We start from the raw sequence: 16,478 nt of genomic DNA, 5'->3' as shown, positions 1-16,478 counted from the left end.
TTGGTGTTGGCAGACTTTTTAGATTTTTTTTCCCAGTCTGGTGAATAGGCAGCATATCTCACTGCGGTCTTTGCGTTTGCATTTTGGGTGGAACTGGTGACCTTGAGCATCCTCGTCTCCCTTTTTGGCCATTTAGGTTTCAGAGGGAAGGTTTGGGGCCTCCTGCCCTACACAAGTGCAGAGCCGGCTCTTCCCTCCACATGGAGGGGGTTAGGCCCACCAAGCCCTGGGGACCAGGAGGTGAGGTCCCCATTGTTTAAGGGAGAGACTGAGGCCCAGGGCGGATGAGAGCCTGGGGGTAGGGGGTCACACAGCGATGGGTAGGCCCAGCACAGGACTCCTGGCCCCTTTCCCCAGCAGAGGGAGCCCGAGGTGGGGAGTGACTCAGTGGGCCAAGGCCCCATATGGAGTCCAGCTGGGCCTCAGGAGCTGCCACTGGGGAGGGGAGCGGCCTCCCAAGGCCCTGCTGTCCCCTGGGGCCTGCCTGAGATCCCAGACCCTGTGCATATGCAGGAGGGAGGGGGTCGGTCCAGCCGGGCACATCTCCTGGCTGCTCTACCCCTCAGGGCACCAGGGCCAGGCTGGGCTGGGGGAGGTGCTGGCTCCGGGTCTGAGGGGGTGTGGCTGTGAGAGTGATCTCTTCCCCCTCTGCCTCACTCTGGGCCTGTCTCCCAGTCTCCCCCAGTTCCTCTGTGTCTCTCTTTCTCTTAGTTTTTTTCTCTCTCTTTCTCACCTGTCTGTCTGTCTCTCTGTCTCTTTATCTCTCTCTGTCTTACTCTCTCACTCTCTTCTCTCCGTCTCTTCATTTCAGTTCTCCATCTCTGCCCCTCTCCCTTGATCTCGCCTCATCCCTGTGTCCTCCTCGTGTCCTTCCCCTTGTCCCCCACCCCAGCTGCTGCAGCAGCCTTCCTGGAACCCCGCCTCCCAGGTCTAGGCCATGTGACCCAGAGTCCTCCTTCAGGGCCTCCTCCAACTGTCCTTGCCGGCTGAGGGGCCAGATGGTAGAGTCCCAAACCCCTGCTTTCCCAATCCCAGGGGTCTGACCAGCTGGCCTGGCTCAGCCATGGGCTCTTGCTTGGGGAGGGAAGCGGGGAGCTGGTCTCCTGCCATCTAAGGGGGACCAGTCAGGGGAAGATGCACGTGGAGTCTTTGCAGCTGCTGAGCTGAGTCCGTAAAGACTACCTCCCACCCTAAGCCAGGCTCTTTTCTCTGGCCGAGAAAACACTCTCTTTGCCCCTTTTCATTCTTTGCCCCACATTTCTTCATCGAGCGCATCATGGCCCAGAGTCAGGGGCTACACAGTCCAGGGTTTGAACTCTTTGCCCCACATTTCTTCATCGAGCTCATCATGGCCCAGAGTCAGGAGCTACATAGTCCAGGGTTTGAACCCTCGTTCTCCTACTGTGTGACTGAGGACAAGTGACCCCACCTTTCTGAGCCGCATCATCCCCAATTACAGAGAAGCAGAGTGACTGAGGGCCACTAGGGTTTCGTGGTCACTTCGTCCTGGGTTCAAATTCTGGTTCTGGCAGTTTTTACTCTGGACCAGGCATTGATCGTCTCTGAGCCTCAGTCTCCCCAGCTGGAATATGGGAAGACAGCAGGTGGATCCGAGAAGGAATCAGGTTGATGTGGGGGTCGGGGCTTGTGTGTCACCATGGGGCAGAGCGCCTGAAGCTCTTTTGGAAGTAGGCTCTTCTGTCTTTTGTTTGTTTGTTTTGTTTTTTACCTTTAATCTCCCTTTTTTTTTTTTTTTTTTTGCGTGTGCTGCGCGGCTTGTGGGATGTTAGTTCCCCGACCGGGGATTGAACCCAGGGCCTCAGCAGTGACAGCACGGAGTTCTAACACTGGACCACCAGGGAATTCCCAAAATACACACTCTTAAAGAGTACAATTCAGTGATTTTTAGTGTATTTACAAAGTCAAGGGAGTCTCACCACTATCTAATTCCAGAACATTTGCATCACCCCAAAGAGAAACCCCGCACCCATTAGTTCCCTCTACTAGTCTACTTTCTGTCTCTACAGACTTGCCTATTTTGGACATTTGACATAAATGGAATCGTACAATATATTGTCCTTTGCGTCTGGCTTCTTTCACTTAATGTTTTCAAGAATCATCCATGTTGTTTCTTTGGTTTTAACGTTTAAAGCTAGTTTACTTTTTTTTCTTTTTAATGTTAACCTTTCATACCAAGAGAAGCAGAAGAGCATGGTGACCAGTCCAACAAACAAAATCAACACGCATTTATGGAGACTTACTCTGTGCCAGGCATGGAGCCAGGAGCTGGGCTCCAGTTGTGAACCATACAAGCATCCCCATCTTCCCTGACCTCATATGCTGTTGTGAGGATTAAACGAATTCATTCTTGTCAAGCGCTTAGAGCAATCAGGGTGTGTTACCCATTATCGCTGCTGTGGCAAGGAGTTCAAACAGAAGGGTATGATGTGTAAAGTGAAGTCTTCCTTCCTCCTCCACAGGCAAGTCCCACTCCGCAGGGGTGTAACTGCTCTCAACTGTTTCTGCTCCATGCTTCTAGAAATATTCTCTGCAGACCCACACACATACACATGACATACAGCCTATAGTGAAGCTTGCCTTTTCACTTGACAAAACACCCTGGGCATCCTTCCTTGTCACAAAATCGAGGATACAGTCTGTCCTTTTAAACTGTTGCCTGGTATTCCAGGGGTAGTTTGACAATGTCATTAACCAGCCTTTGAGAAACCTTCGGGCTGTTTTCAATCTTCCGCTAGTATAAATAATGCCACAACAGACATCCCTGTCCCTATGTATTTGAGCCTATGTGCAAATATTTCTGTAGATAATAATCCTCAAAGTAAAATTCTGGAACCAAAAGGTGTATGCATTAAACTTTTTCACAAATATTGCCAAGTGTTCTCCTGAAACGGCAGTGGACACACTTGCAGTGTGAGAGCCATCCATCTCCCCACATGGCTGACGTCATTAGGTATTAGCAAGCTTTTGCATCTCTGCTAATCTGAGAAGTGAAAGGTACTGTTTCGTAGTTACTTGAATTTGCATTTTCCTAAATATTGAAGGAGGCTGAACATCTTTTCATGTGTTTAAGGACCATTGTACTTCTGTATCCTTAGCCCATGTTTGCAGGAAAGGATACACATTAAATGGCTGTTCAAAATACGTGGCATTTTTGTAGAAGTAGAAAAGTGGCAGCGCCTGGAATTATTCCATCTCGGGTCACACGGCCACTTGCTGGAGAGGTGGTAGAGGAGTTTTCATTTCATGGGGAAGTGGAACTTATAACCTTCATATTTCAGACTATATTTGAAAGTTTCCTGAATTCTAATGCATTTTTAGTTTTCTACACATCACGACAATGTTCTTCTTAGCGAAAAAGTTTGGGGGATGACTATTTCATTTTTCTTTGATTTCTGCCACTTATAATTGTGCCTTTAAAATTTTTTCCATTGTACATGGTTTTGACTTGTTATAAGGTTTGATTTTTTACCCATTTTTATGACTCCTACAGATTGTGAACTGTATCAGCTGGGATTCTTTGGGGTGCAGTTCATAGGACTTAGGCTAGAAGGGGACAGTGTTGGCTCACATAGCTGGAAGATCCAGGGGGTATGAGCTTGGGGCATGGCTGGATCAGTTCCTCAAATTACATCCTCAGGAATCTCTCTGTCTTTGTTTCTGCACCCTGCTTTTCTCTGTGTTGGCCTCGTCACTGGGGAGCCTGTTCCCTCCTGGTGGCAAAATTGTCTCCAGTATCCCAGGTCTGTGTTCTTCTACCTTTAGGAATACGATGAGAAGGAGACCACCCCTTTTGAGCTCACGCACCTTTCCAGCAAAAGTGGGAAGAGTTTTCATTGGCTGATCTTAGGTTACATGCCATCTCTTACCCAATCCTTGTGGCCAGGGTGATTCAGTGTTTCTCATTGACCAGGCCTGACTCACATGGCCATTCTTGGACCGCTTGGTTTCATCAGCCCCTTAGGAAACTGTAATAGTTTTCATTGGCCCAGCTTAGGTAATAGGACCATCCCTGACCCAGTGTTCTGATTGGCCAGGTTTAGAACATGTGGCCACCTTGGCCCTCTAGGTTTTATCAGTTCCTCAAGAAGTTCAGGATCTGAGAGTGGATTTTCAGGTGCTGCAAAGGAAGGGACGGATGTTAGGCAGGGAAAACCAACCCCTCTGCACTACAGAACCTCCCAACAAAAGTCTTAATTTGGTTCTTAAGTTTCCAGCTTTGGGTTTCAGTCTTTTGCTGTAATCTGTTACCACTTAATTTCATTATTTTGTTTTCTTTTCTAGACTTCCCCCATCTGTTTAGAATCACACAATACATAAAATTTGGGGTGGGGGGAAGATCCTACTAACCTAGATATCTTTGGTAAAACAAAGTCTCACTTCAACGTGCCTCCGGATCCCACACTCCAAAGGGGACTTCAACTATTATTTGGTGTGCATCCTTCTAGATGTCTTTCTATGTGTTCATAGATGTGCCTATATGGATTACCAGTGGTTTCATTTTCTTTGTATTTCATGCTTAATTTAAATTCTTGAATAAATAAATATCATGGTCCAGACATCAAAAACTATCTAAAAAATCCTATGTGAAAAGTTTCTCCTTCGTCCCTGTCCACATTCACTAAATTCTCATCCCCCCAATAGGTACCATCTGTTATTAATTTCTTGTTTATTCCAGGGAATTTTTATGCATGTGTAATCCACTGCAAATATCTATTCATAAGTAGGTTCTAAAATTGTTTTCCTCTTAACAGTAAATCTTGGGTATTATTCAATACTGATGTGGATTTGTTTAACCGTTTCAATCTTCATGAGCATCGAGGTTGTTTCCATTTTTTTTTCCCCCATTATAAGCTCTGCTATGATGAGGTCTTTGGACAAACATCTCTGCTATGATGACCATCCTCAGACAAACATCTTTGTGCGTATGTGCCAGTGTTTCTTTTTTTTATTAATTTAGTTTTATTATTATCATTTATTATATTTTTGGCTGCGTAGGATCTTCGTTGCTGTGCGTGGGCTTTCTCTAGTTGCAGCGAGTGGGGACTACTCTTCATTGCGGTGTGCGGGCTTCTCATTGCGGTGGCTTCTCTTGTTGTGGAGCACAGGCTCTAGGCGCGCAGGCTTCAGTAGTTGTGGCACGCGGGCTCAGTCGTTGTGGCTCGCGGGCTCCAGAGCGCGGGCACAGTAGTTGTGGCGCACAGGCTTAGCTGCTCCGCAGCATGTGGGATCTTCCCGGACCAGGGCTCGAGCCCATGTCCCCTGCATTGGCAGGCAGATTCTTAACCACTGCGCCACCCGGAAAGTCCCTGTGCCAGTGTTTCTTTAAATACATTCCTAGAAGTGCAAGTACCAGTGCTGGATCAAAGCATTTTGACACGTATTGCATTTGGATAGGACCTGCCAAACTGCCTTCCAAAAAGGCTCTACTAATTTACACCACCACTGACAGTGGCTGAGTGTGCCCATCTCCCTGGATCTTTGCCAACACTAGATATTATTGATCTTTTAAATTTTTGCCAATCTGATGAATAGAAGAGGATACCTTGTTTTAATCTGTATTATCCTGCCGATTAGTGAGACTGGGACTCTTTTCGTGCACTTATTTTTTCTTCTTTGTGTTGCCTGTTCACATCTAATGCCCATTTCTCTTTTGGGCCATCTCTCTTTGCTGATGTCATTCATCTGTGCATTGAACAAACCGCAACTGAAGGCCCATTACATGCTGGACACTGTTCTAGGCACTTGGGAATACAGAGGTGAATTGACACAGCCTCTGCCCTCATGAAGCTAACATTCCAGAAGCAGGAGACCAATTAAAAAAGGCTTCACAAGTAAAGACAGTTATCGGATGGTGGTTAAGTGCTGCAGAGACAAAGGAAGCAGGATAAAAGGGAATTCTTTTACTGTTAAAGAAACTAGTACCTTGCTCTAACACATACTATTTTTCCAGCTTGTTATTTGCCTTTAACTGAATCTAGAAATTTAGGTTGTTGCAAAAGTATTTTTTTAAAAACAAAAGTATTTTTTGTGGCCAAATTTATAAATCTTTCCCTTTACGGTTTATGTGCTTGGAAAGATTTCCTCCATCCCAAGATTATAAAAGCTTTTGCCCCGGTTTTCTTAGGATGCCTTATGGATTTACTTATTCCACTTAAGTCTTTAATCCATCTGGAATTATTTTCAGCATAAAGAGTGAGGAAGGGATCCAGCTAAATTGGTCAGCGACTTGGCCCCTGACCATTCATTGAATAACCCATCCTTTCCTCGGAGGTTGGAAATGGCATCTATAAACTGTCTGAATTCTCCTGTGTACTTGGGTCTGCTTTTCCACTTTCTGTCTATCCCTGTGGCACATCAACCATTATAGCTTTGTATTTATTTTTGATATTTGGAAAGGTTGACTCTTTGGACAAATTACCTAACTTTTCTGGGCCTCAGTTTCCTCCTCTGTAACATAGGGATACCACCAACCTCGAAGGGTTTTTCTGAGAACTAATGAACTAATGGGCCACTTTAGTCCAGGGGGTCAGGAAAGACTCTTTGAAAAGGTAACAGCTAAGCTGAAATCTGATTGACTGGGAAGAGCATGCCTGGTAGAGGGAATAGTTACGGCAGAGGCCTTGAGACAGGAACTAGCTTAGTGGGTTGCAGGATCAGAGAGGAGGGCAGCGCTTCTGGAAGGAATTGGGCCAGGGGAGAGTGGAATAGTGGGCCTCGACCAGGGGTTTGGCTGTCACCATAAAGGTACTGGAGAGCCACAGCGGGATCAGGAGGGAGGGTGGGGCCTGCTGACCCTACCCTTGTCCCTACAGTCGATGGAGTCTCAAGTGGAGGAGTGGTACCGCGAGGTGGGAGAGTTGCAGGCGCAGACGGCGGCGCTGCCGCTGGAGCCGGCGAGCAAGGAGCTGGTGGGCGAGCGGCAGAACGCGGTGGGCGAGCGCCTGGTGCGTCTGCTCGAGCCGCTGCAGGAGCGCCGCCGCCTGCTGCTCGCCTCCAAGGAGCTGCACCAGGTGGCGCACGACGTCGAGGACGAGCTGGTGAGGATCCGCGCGGGGATCTGGGGCGGGAGGGGTGTGCGAGGGTGGGGCGGGGCATGAGGCCAGAGGCGGGCCAGCCGGCAGAGGGGGTGGAGACTGGGATGGGGGCGGGGCCATGGGACTTAGGAGGGTTCAAGGGTGGAGATGGCTGAGGGACCTATCCACTAATAAGCAGATAGACTCAGTCATTCAGTCCTTAAGTTTTTCACTTATTCACTCATTCATTCACTTTTCCACATTTCATTAACACTTTCAATCACTCATTGATTTATTCATGAAGTTATTGATTTATTCATCCACTCATCCTTTATTCATTCTTTCACTCATTTATTTATTATTCACTTACTCACTTGTCACTCATCCATTCATTTCCTCATTCAGCCATTCACTAATTTGTTCATTCAGACTTGTCCTAAGTCAGTGACAACCCAGTGTGGTTAGGAATGTGATGCGGGAAGCAGGGGGCTGTGAAAGCCGGGAGGAGGCATCTGGCCAAGTTCAAAAGTCAGGGAGAGTTTCCTGGAGGAGGGGATGTCTGAGCTGAGACGTGAAGGAAGAGTCCATTTGAGGGAGCCTGCTGAGGGAGTGGGAAGGGAATTCCAGGAAGCAAGACCTGCCTGTGCAAAGGCCAGAGGTAAGCGTGAGCCTGGCTCGCGTGCAGAGAGCAAGACAGAACATGTCCAGAGAGGAGGCTGAAGACATGACCAGACTTTTAGGCGAGGAAGGGCCTTGGATGCCGGGGAGGTCTGGATGCTTACAGTTTAGCTGGGAGGGAGGGGTCCTTGCCCTGCTCCCTGTGTCCTTCCCTTGACCTTATCCCTGATTTCCTCTCCAGGCATGGGTCCAGGAGCGGCTGCCACTGGCCATGCAGACAGAGCGAGGCAGTGGTTTGCAGGCCGTCCAGCAGTACATCAAAAAGAACCAGGTGAGCAGAGCCACGTCAAGGGAGTGGGTTAGGACACATTTGGATACAAATGATAGAAAACAGCTCAAGGTGGTTAAAGCCAAAGAGGGGAATTTATAGGCTCTTGTAACTGCGGAGACCGCGGACCGCAGATAGATGCATCAGGTGCTTCCAAGACGTCATGAATCTCTCATTTCCATTTTTTTTTTTTCCTGTTAGCTTTGTTCTCAGGCCAGCTCTCCTCTCCTGCTGGTAAAAGAACTCCAACAGATTCAAGTTTATATCCCACCAGTAAAACTGAAGAGAATTTTTCTCTCTCAGTAATTTCAGCAGTAGTCCCAGGAATAACTCTTTTGGGCTCAACTTGAATCACATGTCCACACTGAACTAATCATGGTGGTCAGGGATTTAGACAGCTCTGAATGGCCTGGTCTGGACTAAGGGCTCGCCCTTGGAACCTGTAGGTGGGGTCAGCCTTAACTTTATCTGGGCTGAGATGGAGACAAGGGGATTCCCCACATGAAAATTAGGGTCCTGTGACTAGAAGTAAGGACACTGGCTACTGGGCCACGAAAAAGAAAACAACAAACCAACAAGAACCGCAGACACCTATAGGGAGAGAGGACAGAGATGATCGGAGGGCTGACACCTACACCGAGCACAGTGGGGGGCTTCTGAGCCGCTAAAAATCTCTGGACCTTTATTTACTTCCCTGAGACTCAATTTCCACATCTAAATAAGTAGAGACTTGGTCTAGAGCCGTGGGTCTCCAGTTGCTTAGGGAACCCTTTTGCAGAGGAACCCAATTGCAGAGGAACACTTTGATCAAAGCCACTCTCTCACCAAAGCCCAAAGTAAGACATATATAAGAGGAGTAATAATAATACAGTGATGGGACCTCCCTGATGGTCCAGTGGTTAAGACTCTACGCTTCAAGAGGGAGGGGATATGGGAATATATGTATACATATAGCTGATTCACTTCGTTATACAGCAGAAACTAACACACCATTGTAAAGCAATTATACTCCAATAAAGATGTTAAAAAAAAAAAGAAACTCCCATCCCCCCCCAAAAAAAGACTCTACGCTTCCACTGTAGGGACACGCACAGGTTCGATCCCTGGTCAGGGGAACTAATATCCCGAATACCACGCGGCATGGCCAAAAAATAATAATAATAATGATAACAATAATAATAATACATCGATTAAAGACTTACTGTGTGCCACATACTGTCCTAGGGGGTTATATCAGTTACTTAATTTAATCTCCACAATAACCCTGTGAGGTAGGTATTGTCATTACCACCTTTTATTTTTAAAAAAATCTAAGTTGGGAGAATAGGGCATTGAAGGATGGTGGGAAGGTGAGTACAGAAATTATTTTGGAAAGATTCGTGATTATGCTGCACTTGGTGGAATTCTTTAAGAGGCTGAAGTTTTGCTTTGAGTTTTGTTTTTCTATCTTGATGAAAATACTCCTGGCTGTCAACAGTGTTGGGAACAAACAAAATTGGCCCATCGTTTTCACAGTTGAGGAAACTGATCAAGGGCACTTAATGCTTATAATTGGGGGAGCTCAGCTGTGTGTGTGAGAGAATGTTGGCTACCCAGGGGCTGTTAAACACATACTAGCCGCTGGTGTTGATTGAGCACCTACTGCCTGCTGGACACGGTTCTAAGTGCTCCACAGGACAGCAACCCCACAAGGTAGATATTAGGGGGCCACCACTAGCCATGTGCCTTCAGCAAGTTCCTCAACCTCCCTGTGCCTCAGTTTCCTCATCTGTGAAATGAGAATGAGAACGATGTCTGGCTCCTGGCTTTGGAGTGAGGAGTAAATGAGTGGCTGCAGGGAATTCCCTGGCAGTGCAGTGATTAGGGCTCTGCGCTTCCACTGCGGGAGGCACAGGTTCGCTCCATGCCATGAGGTGTGGCAGGAAAAAAAAAAAAGAGTGGCTACATTATGCAAAGCCCTTACTTAGCAAAGTGTCTGGCAGGCGCTTGGTGTTGGCTATTATTATTAACTCCATTTACCAGTTGGGGAACCGAGGCATAGAAGAGGTTAACTAAAGTACTCAGCAATTACAGAGCTGGTGGAGAGAACCTTCTGGGGGTGACAGAAGAATTCTGTATCCTGATCTGGGTACACAGGTGTATAATGTGTAAAAATGTGTCGAGCTGCACCCCTAAGATTGGTGCACTTCACTGTATGTAAATGATACGCATGTAAATGATACCTGTGTTTAGGTCTGTGTTGCAGCCATTAAGGGGGTAATCTTGCAATCACCGGTCATCTTGTTTGAGAGCAGAGTCTCTGGACCCAGCCTCCTGTGTTCAAATCCTGTCACCCCCTTACTAGCTGCTTGTTCTCTGGCAACATACGTCACCTCTCCGTGCCTGTTTTCCCACCTGCAACGTGGGGGTGGGGGGGGATGAGTGAGCGAGGAACCGCAAAATGCTTAAGTGGTACCCGGCACGTGGTGGGCCATCTGCGGCTGTTTGTTCTCCTCTCCTGGGCGGCGCCAGTCGTGGAGGTGCCCTCTGAACGCTCCCACCCCCAGGGCCTGCGGCGGGAGATCCAGGCGCACGGGACGCGCCTGGAGGAGGTGCTGGAGCGCGCGGGCGCCCTGGCGTCGCTGCGCAGCCCCGAAGCTGAGGCCGTGCGCCGCGGCCAAGAGCAGCTGCAGAGCGCCTGGGCCGGACTGCGGGAGGCGGCCGAGCGGCGGCAGCAGGTGCTGGACGCCGCCTTCCAAGTGGAGCAGTATTACTTCGACGTGGCCGAGGTGGAGGCGTGGCTGGGCGAGCAGGAGCTGCTCATGATGAGTGAGGACAAGGGCAAGGTGCGCCCGGGCTGGGGGTGCGGGGGGGCCTGGGGGCGCTGGAGCCCGGGGCCGGCCCCTGCCTCCTCATCGCGGGCGCCGTGTGCCCCCAGGACGAACAGAGTACCCTGCAGCTGCTCAAGAAGCACCTGCAGCTGGAGCAGGGCGTGGAGAACTACGAGGAAAGCATCGCGCAGCTGTCGCGCCAGTGCCGGGCGCTGCTGGAGATGGGGCACCCGGACAGGTGGGCGGGCGGGGGATCGGGGCCACGCAGGGGCGCGGGGCCGCTTCTTAGGGAATGATCCAGCAGGATCTGGAGCTTCGCTGTTGGAAATTGGGGCAAGGCCAGGATTGGACATTGGGGTGGGGGTGGGGTCCCTCACTGCCCCGGGCTGGTGCTTTCGGATTTTGGCAAGTGGCTGGGGGCCGGGAAGAGAGGAGCGCTGCGCAGGGATGTTTGAGGGGGTGGGGCCGTGAGCACTAGGATTTGAGTGTAGGGGAGGGGGGTGATGTCTAGGTCTGAGGGGAGAAGTAAGAGCTCAGGACAGAGAAGGGTCCTCTCCCTAGGACAAAAAAGCCTGGAGCACTGGGATTGGGCATGGCCTGAGACCTCTTGGACAGCGGGTCATATGGCCTCCCTGAGTTTAAGTGCAGGGCCCACATCTAGGAGGCTGGGCCGAGGGGTGAGATCTGAGACAGAGGCACAGAGCTAGACCTCTGTCCGCCTGAGCCTGGAGACTGGGACTGGAGGTGAGGTGGGTTGTCTGGGGACCCAAGTAGGGGGTCTGGAGTCCCACTCAGGTCGCTGGAGGGGCCAAGTGTGGGACCACGGACTGGAAGGCTGGGAGGGGGTGGAGGGAGGGGGTGATGAGCTTATCAAGCTTAGGAAAGCAGAGTTTTCCCTGAGCGCTGAGATGCAAGTGCTGGGTTGGCTGCATCCAAGGCTTGCAGAACAGAGTCCCGCGTGAAGGAGTCTGACGGGACTCAACCTTGCCTGAAGGGTGGCCTGCCTGCAGGGTTGCACAGCTCTGCCCTGAGCTGGGGCGGGGGGTGGCAGGGGGTCAGAGCTCTGTCCTGGAAGTCTCAGGGGGCTCCATCCCTGCCCCTCCCTGTCCCCCAGCAGCGAGCAGATCAGCCGGCGGCAGTCTCAGGTGGACCGCCTGTACGTGGCACTCAAGGAGCTGGGCGAGGAGCGCCGGGTGGGCCTGGAGCAGCAGTACTGGCTGTACCAGCTCAGCCGCCAGGTGGACGAGCTCGAGCACTGGATCGCAGAGAAGGAGGTGGTAGCTGGCTCACCTGAGCTCGGCCAGGACTTTGAGCACGTCACGGTGAGCAGCATTAGGAAGGAGCAATGATCCAGTGGCCACTGTGTCTGCTACTAAGGTTCTCTGGGCCTCAGTTTCCCCATCCATCATAGGAGAATTGTAATAGCGCCACCGCATGGCTCTGTTGAGACACAGATGGATTAATATAACGTAAAGCCCTTAGGACAGTGCCGAGCACACACAGGGCCTAACACAGCGTTAGTTATTATTCTCGTCGTCTTATTTTTATTCTTGTTGTTACTATTATCGCTACAGAATGAGCGCTCAGTAAGTGTTGGATATTTTTTGATTGTCTTCATTAGTGTTGTTACTGTTCTCACCTGCCACAAGATGGTGGGCTGGAGGGGGCCGGCGTGTACGGCACCTTTGCCCACGCTGGGGCCCCCATTTCCCGGTGGCAGGTGCTGCAGGAGAAATTCTCGGAGTTCGCCAGTGAGACCGGCACGGCAGGGCGGGAGCGGCTGGCGGCGGTGAACCAGATGGTGGACGAGCTGATCGAGGGCGGCCACACGGCGGCGGCCACCATGGCTGAGTGGAAGGACGGGCTGAACGAGGCCTGGGCCGAGCTTCTGGAGCTAATGGGCACACGGGCCCAGCTGCTGGCCGCCTCTCGGGAGCTGCACAAGTTCTTCAGCGATGCCCGAGAGCTTCAAGGACAGATCGAGGAGAAGCGGAGGCGACTGCCTCGCCTGACCACCCCGCCTGAGCCGAGGCCCAGCGCCGGCTCCATGCAGCGGACCCTGCGCGCCTTTGAACATGACCTGCAGCTCCTCGTGTCCCAGGTGGGGAGCTGGCGGCCAGGAGGGACAGGTGGGAGGGCCTGGACAGTGTGACCAAGGGATGGGGGCAGCAGAGCAGGCAAAAATCGGGCTGTGGACCACATTGAAATTAGTGGTGAGATAGATAGAAAACAGACCACGGAACAGGGAGAAATCACACGATGCGGCAGGTGGAAAACGGACTGATGGCATGCTGCGTAGACTCAGACAGTGACGGAAGAAAAGTGGTATAGCGTGCCTGATAGAAATTAGACGGTGTTTCCAGTGGAGATTGGGCAGGGGTTCTCCTAGAAACTGTTACCCAAATCCAGATGGAGAGTCTAAAAGGAATTGCGAGGGCATTGAGAGAAATTTGGCTGTGGGGCAGATAGAAATTAGGCAGCAGGTCTCTGACAGAAATCACATGATTTTCCTCGAAGAAATTGGTGGGTTTGGATTTAATGAATGGAAATCAGAGCTAATAGGAATCAGGCAGTGGGTCTGATAGGAATTAGGAGGTGGATCTGAGACATCACATGGAAATGAAGCTGTGGGCCTAATAGGACTCAAGCAGTAGAACCGAAGGAAATTGGGTTGCAAGTCTAATAGAAGGTAGAAATTGGACAATTATTGTATGTGCATCGTACAGATGACTGTTAGAAATCAGGCAGAGAGACTGATAGTGATTACATGGTGGGTCTGATACAAGTATGGTGGTCCCGCCAAAAGAAATCAGGTGGTTGAGCTCGTGGAGAGTGAGCAGTGGGTCTAACACACACAGCAGAACCAACGGAAAGTGGGCAGGAGACCTGATAGTAATTGGATAGCGATTCTGAAGGAAATTGGGTAGTAGGGAGTGGGTCTGAAAAAAATGGAGTGGAAAATATTGGACAGCATGTCTAATAGATGTCAGGGTGGAGGAAGGGTTTCCTGAAAGAAACAAGATAGAGGTGGGCCTGAAAAAATGAGGTGGCAGACCCAATAGAAATAGAGCTCTCAGACTAAAAGAAATCAGACAGTAGACTGAAAGAAACCTGATGGTAGGTGTAAAAGAAGTCAGAATGCAGGGAAGTCAAAGAAACATCAGGCAGCAGACATGAGAGAAATACGGTAGTGGGTTTAAAAGAAGTCAGAAAGTGGGAAAGTCAAAAAGAAATCAGGCAGCGGATAGGAATGAAACCCAGTTGGAATCTCAAGGGTGCAGGCTCCTTACTTCTTTAGGCTCTGCATCCAGCCAGCAGATGGGGGAAAGAGAGGGTGGAGCCTGGACCCCGTGGAGGGCTGGTGCTCGACCTGGCATGCCCCTCAGGTACGGCAGCTCCAGGAGGGGGCAGCCCAGCTGCGGACGGTGTACGCGGGCGAGTACGCGGAGGCCATCGCCAGCCGGGAGCAGGAGGTGCTGCTGGGCTGGAAGGAGCTGCTGGCAGCCTGCGAGGATGCCCGCCTGCACGTGAGCTCCACGGCTGACGCCCTGCGATTCCACAGCCAGGCCCGTGACCTGCTCTCCTGGATGGATGGCATCGCCGGCCAGATTGGGGCAGCTGACAAGCCCAGGTGCCCCTCATCCCACCTTGGGCTTCTTACCTGCCTTTGGGCAGCAACCCCCAGCCCATCAGCAGTCCCCTTCCCATAAAAGAAATCACAATAGCCAATACCTGTGTAGCACCTCTGCCTACCATGCACTGTTCCACATGCTTCTTGTGTTTTAAGACCCCTTGTCAGGCCTGGCATTGGGGCTCAGAGCACAGTGCATCCTCCTGCCTTTGTGGAGGGGTCGCAGCATGGAATGGGCTGACTCAAGATAGGGACAGGGAGGTGTACTGGAGGCTTAACCTAGTAGGCACTGATTTATTGCTCACATAACAGTTCGATATAAGTATCCAGCAGAAGCCTGTCCCACGGTGATTGGGAGCCAGTGTTCTTCCATCATCAGCCCTGGGGTGATTTGCTGGACCTTCTGCATCCAGCTACAGATGAGAAAAAGAAAGTGAGAGGATACCGTGGGAGCTTTCAGGGATTAAACCTGCACTCATGTTCTGTTGGCTCAGTGGTCCCAACCTATCTGCCAGGGAGGCTGGGAAATGTTAGCCCAGCAGTGCGTCCAGGAAAACAAGGGCCTGGAGAGTGGTGGATACATAACATTGTTTTTGTGAACTGTAGGCCCTTGAGCCTGCGTTCGTTTACTCAGCAAATATTTATTGATGCCTACTGTACGCCAGATGGTGAGCAAGGTCCAGCCCCTGCCCTGATGCAGCTTACATTCTGAGGGAGGAAGCAGGCAACAGATAAGTAAATAAACAAACACGTGATGTTATTTCAGAGAGTAATAAAAGAAAAATAGAGCAAGGTAAGGGGACCTGAGTGAAGTGATCGTGAGTTGGGTAAAGTTCTGGGGGGAAGGGTCTTCCAGGTGGAGGGATCAGCAAGTGCAAAGGCCCTGAGGTAGGCTGTCGTTAAACATGTTTCAGCAAAGGCTAGGTGGTCCTTGTGGCTGGATGGAGTGAGGGGGGAGAGTGGGGAATGGTAGGAAATGACGTCAGAGGGGCCATAGGGCATGGTGAGGAGTTTCCCTTTGCTTGGAGTGAGATGGGAGCCATGGGAGAACTTAGGGCAGGGGAGTGATGTGATATGATACACATTTGAGAAAGATCACTCCAGGTACCTGTGACAAGTAGATGATGGAGAGCCAGGGTGGAAGCAGGTAGGCCAGTCAGGAGGCTGCCGCCATCACCCAAGTGAGAGGTGATGTTGGCTTGGCCCAGTGTGGCCGTTGAAGAAATGAGGCAGCATGATTGATTTTAGGAATTGAAAAAAATCTTTTCATTATGGAAAATTTCAACTCTACACAGATGTAGCAGTAACACATAGGAAACCCACGTGTGTACAGTGAACACCTGGCCCATCTTCATCTATACACTCCCCCACGTCCCCTCCACCCTTGACGGAGTTATTTTAAAACAAATCTCAGATTTCATATCATTTCACAGAGTATGTTTTCAAGTTATAAATGTCCAGTCTTGACTGATGGATTAGCTTAAGGGGCTGAGGGAAAAAGAGGAGTCACGGATGAATGATGGGTGAATTTACTGAGGTAGACAGTTTCGGGGAGGGTACATTTGGGAGACAGGGGAGAATCAGGGAGATTGTTCTAGGCATACTAAGTCTTAGGTAGGAATCATTACAATGTGGGACCATCAGAAATAAATTTGGACATATTAAGTCTTTTTTTTTTTTCCCCTGCACCGTGTGGCTTGTGGGATCCTAGTTCCCTAACCAGGGATCGAACCCAGGCCCTCAGCAGTGAAAGCGTGGAGTCCTAACCACTGGACCACCAGAGAAGTCCCTGGACATATTAAGACTTATAAAGCTACACTTGTTGACTGACAGAACCTTCAGAAATTTGGAATTTGCTTTGACCGTATAACAGCTTAGAACGGCACTGTCCAATAGTTATACAATGCAGGCCACAGATGTGAGCCACATATATAACTTAAGATTTTCTTGGGCTTCCCTGGTGGTGCAGTGGTTGAGAGTCCGCCTGCCGATGCGGGTGACAATGGGTTCGTGCCCCGGTCCGCGAGGATCCCACGTGCTGCGGAGCAGCTGGGCCC

General features: G+C 50.3%; 1 protein-coding gene across 1 annotated transcript in view; it reads left to right on the top strand.

Moving 5' to 3' along the window:
- Positions 1-16,478, top strand: part of SPTBN4 (spectrin beta, non-erythrocytic 4) — a 70,504-nt gene that overhangs the window by 45,366 nt on the left and 8,660 nt on the right. The window contains exons 20-26 of the mRNA XM_060000831.1: positions 6,834-7,058; positions 7,894-7,983; positions 10,527-10,805; positions 10,898-11,028; positions 11,908-12,112; positions 12,511-12,891; positions 14,177-14,421. Coding sequence (XP_059856814.1) covers positions 6,834-7,058; positions 7,894-7,983; positions 10,527-10,805; positions 10,898-11,028; positions 11,908-12,112; positions 12,511-12,891; positions 14,177-14,421 — 1,556 coding nt within the window. The remainder of the gene's footprint in view (positions 1-6,833; positions 7,059-7,893; positions 7,984-10,526; positions 10,806-10,897; positions 11,029-11,907; positions 12,113-12,510; positions 12,892-14,176; positions 14,422-16,478) is intronic.

The sequence above is a fragment of the Delphinus delphis genome, chromosome 20, assembly GCF_949987515.2.
Source record: "Delphinus delphis chromosome 20, mDelDel1.2, whole genome shotgun sequence".
In the NCBI taxonomy this organism is placed as follows: Eukaryota; Metazoa; Chordata; class Mammalia; order Artiodactyla; family Delphinidae; genus Delphinus; species Delphinus delphis.
This window is presented reverse-complemented; position numbering and strand designations above follow the sequence as displayed.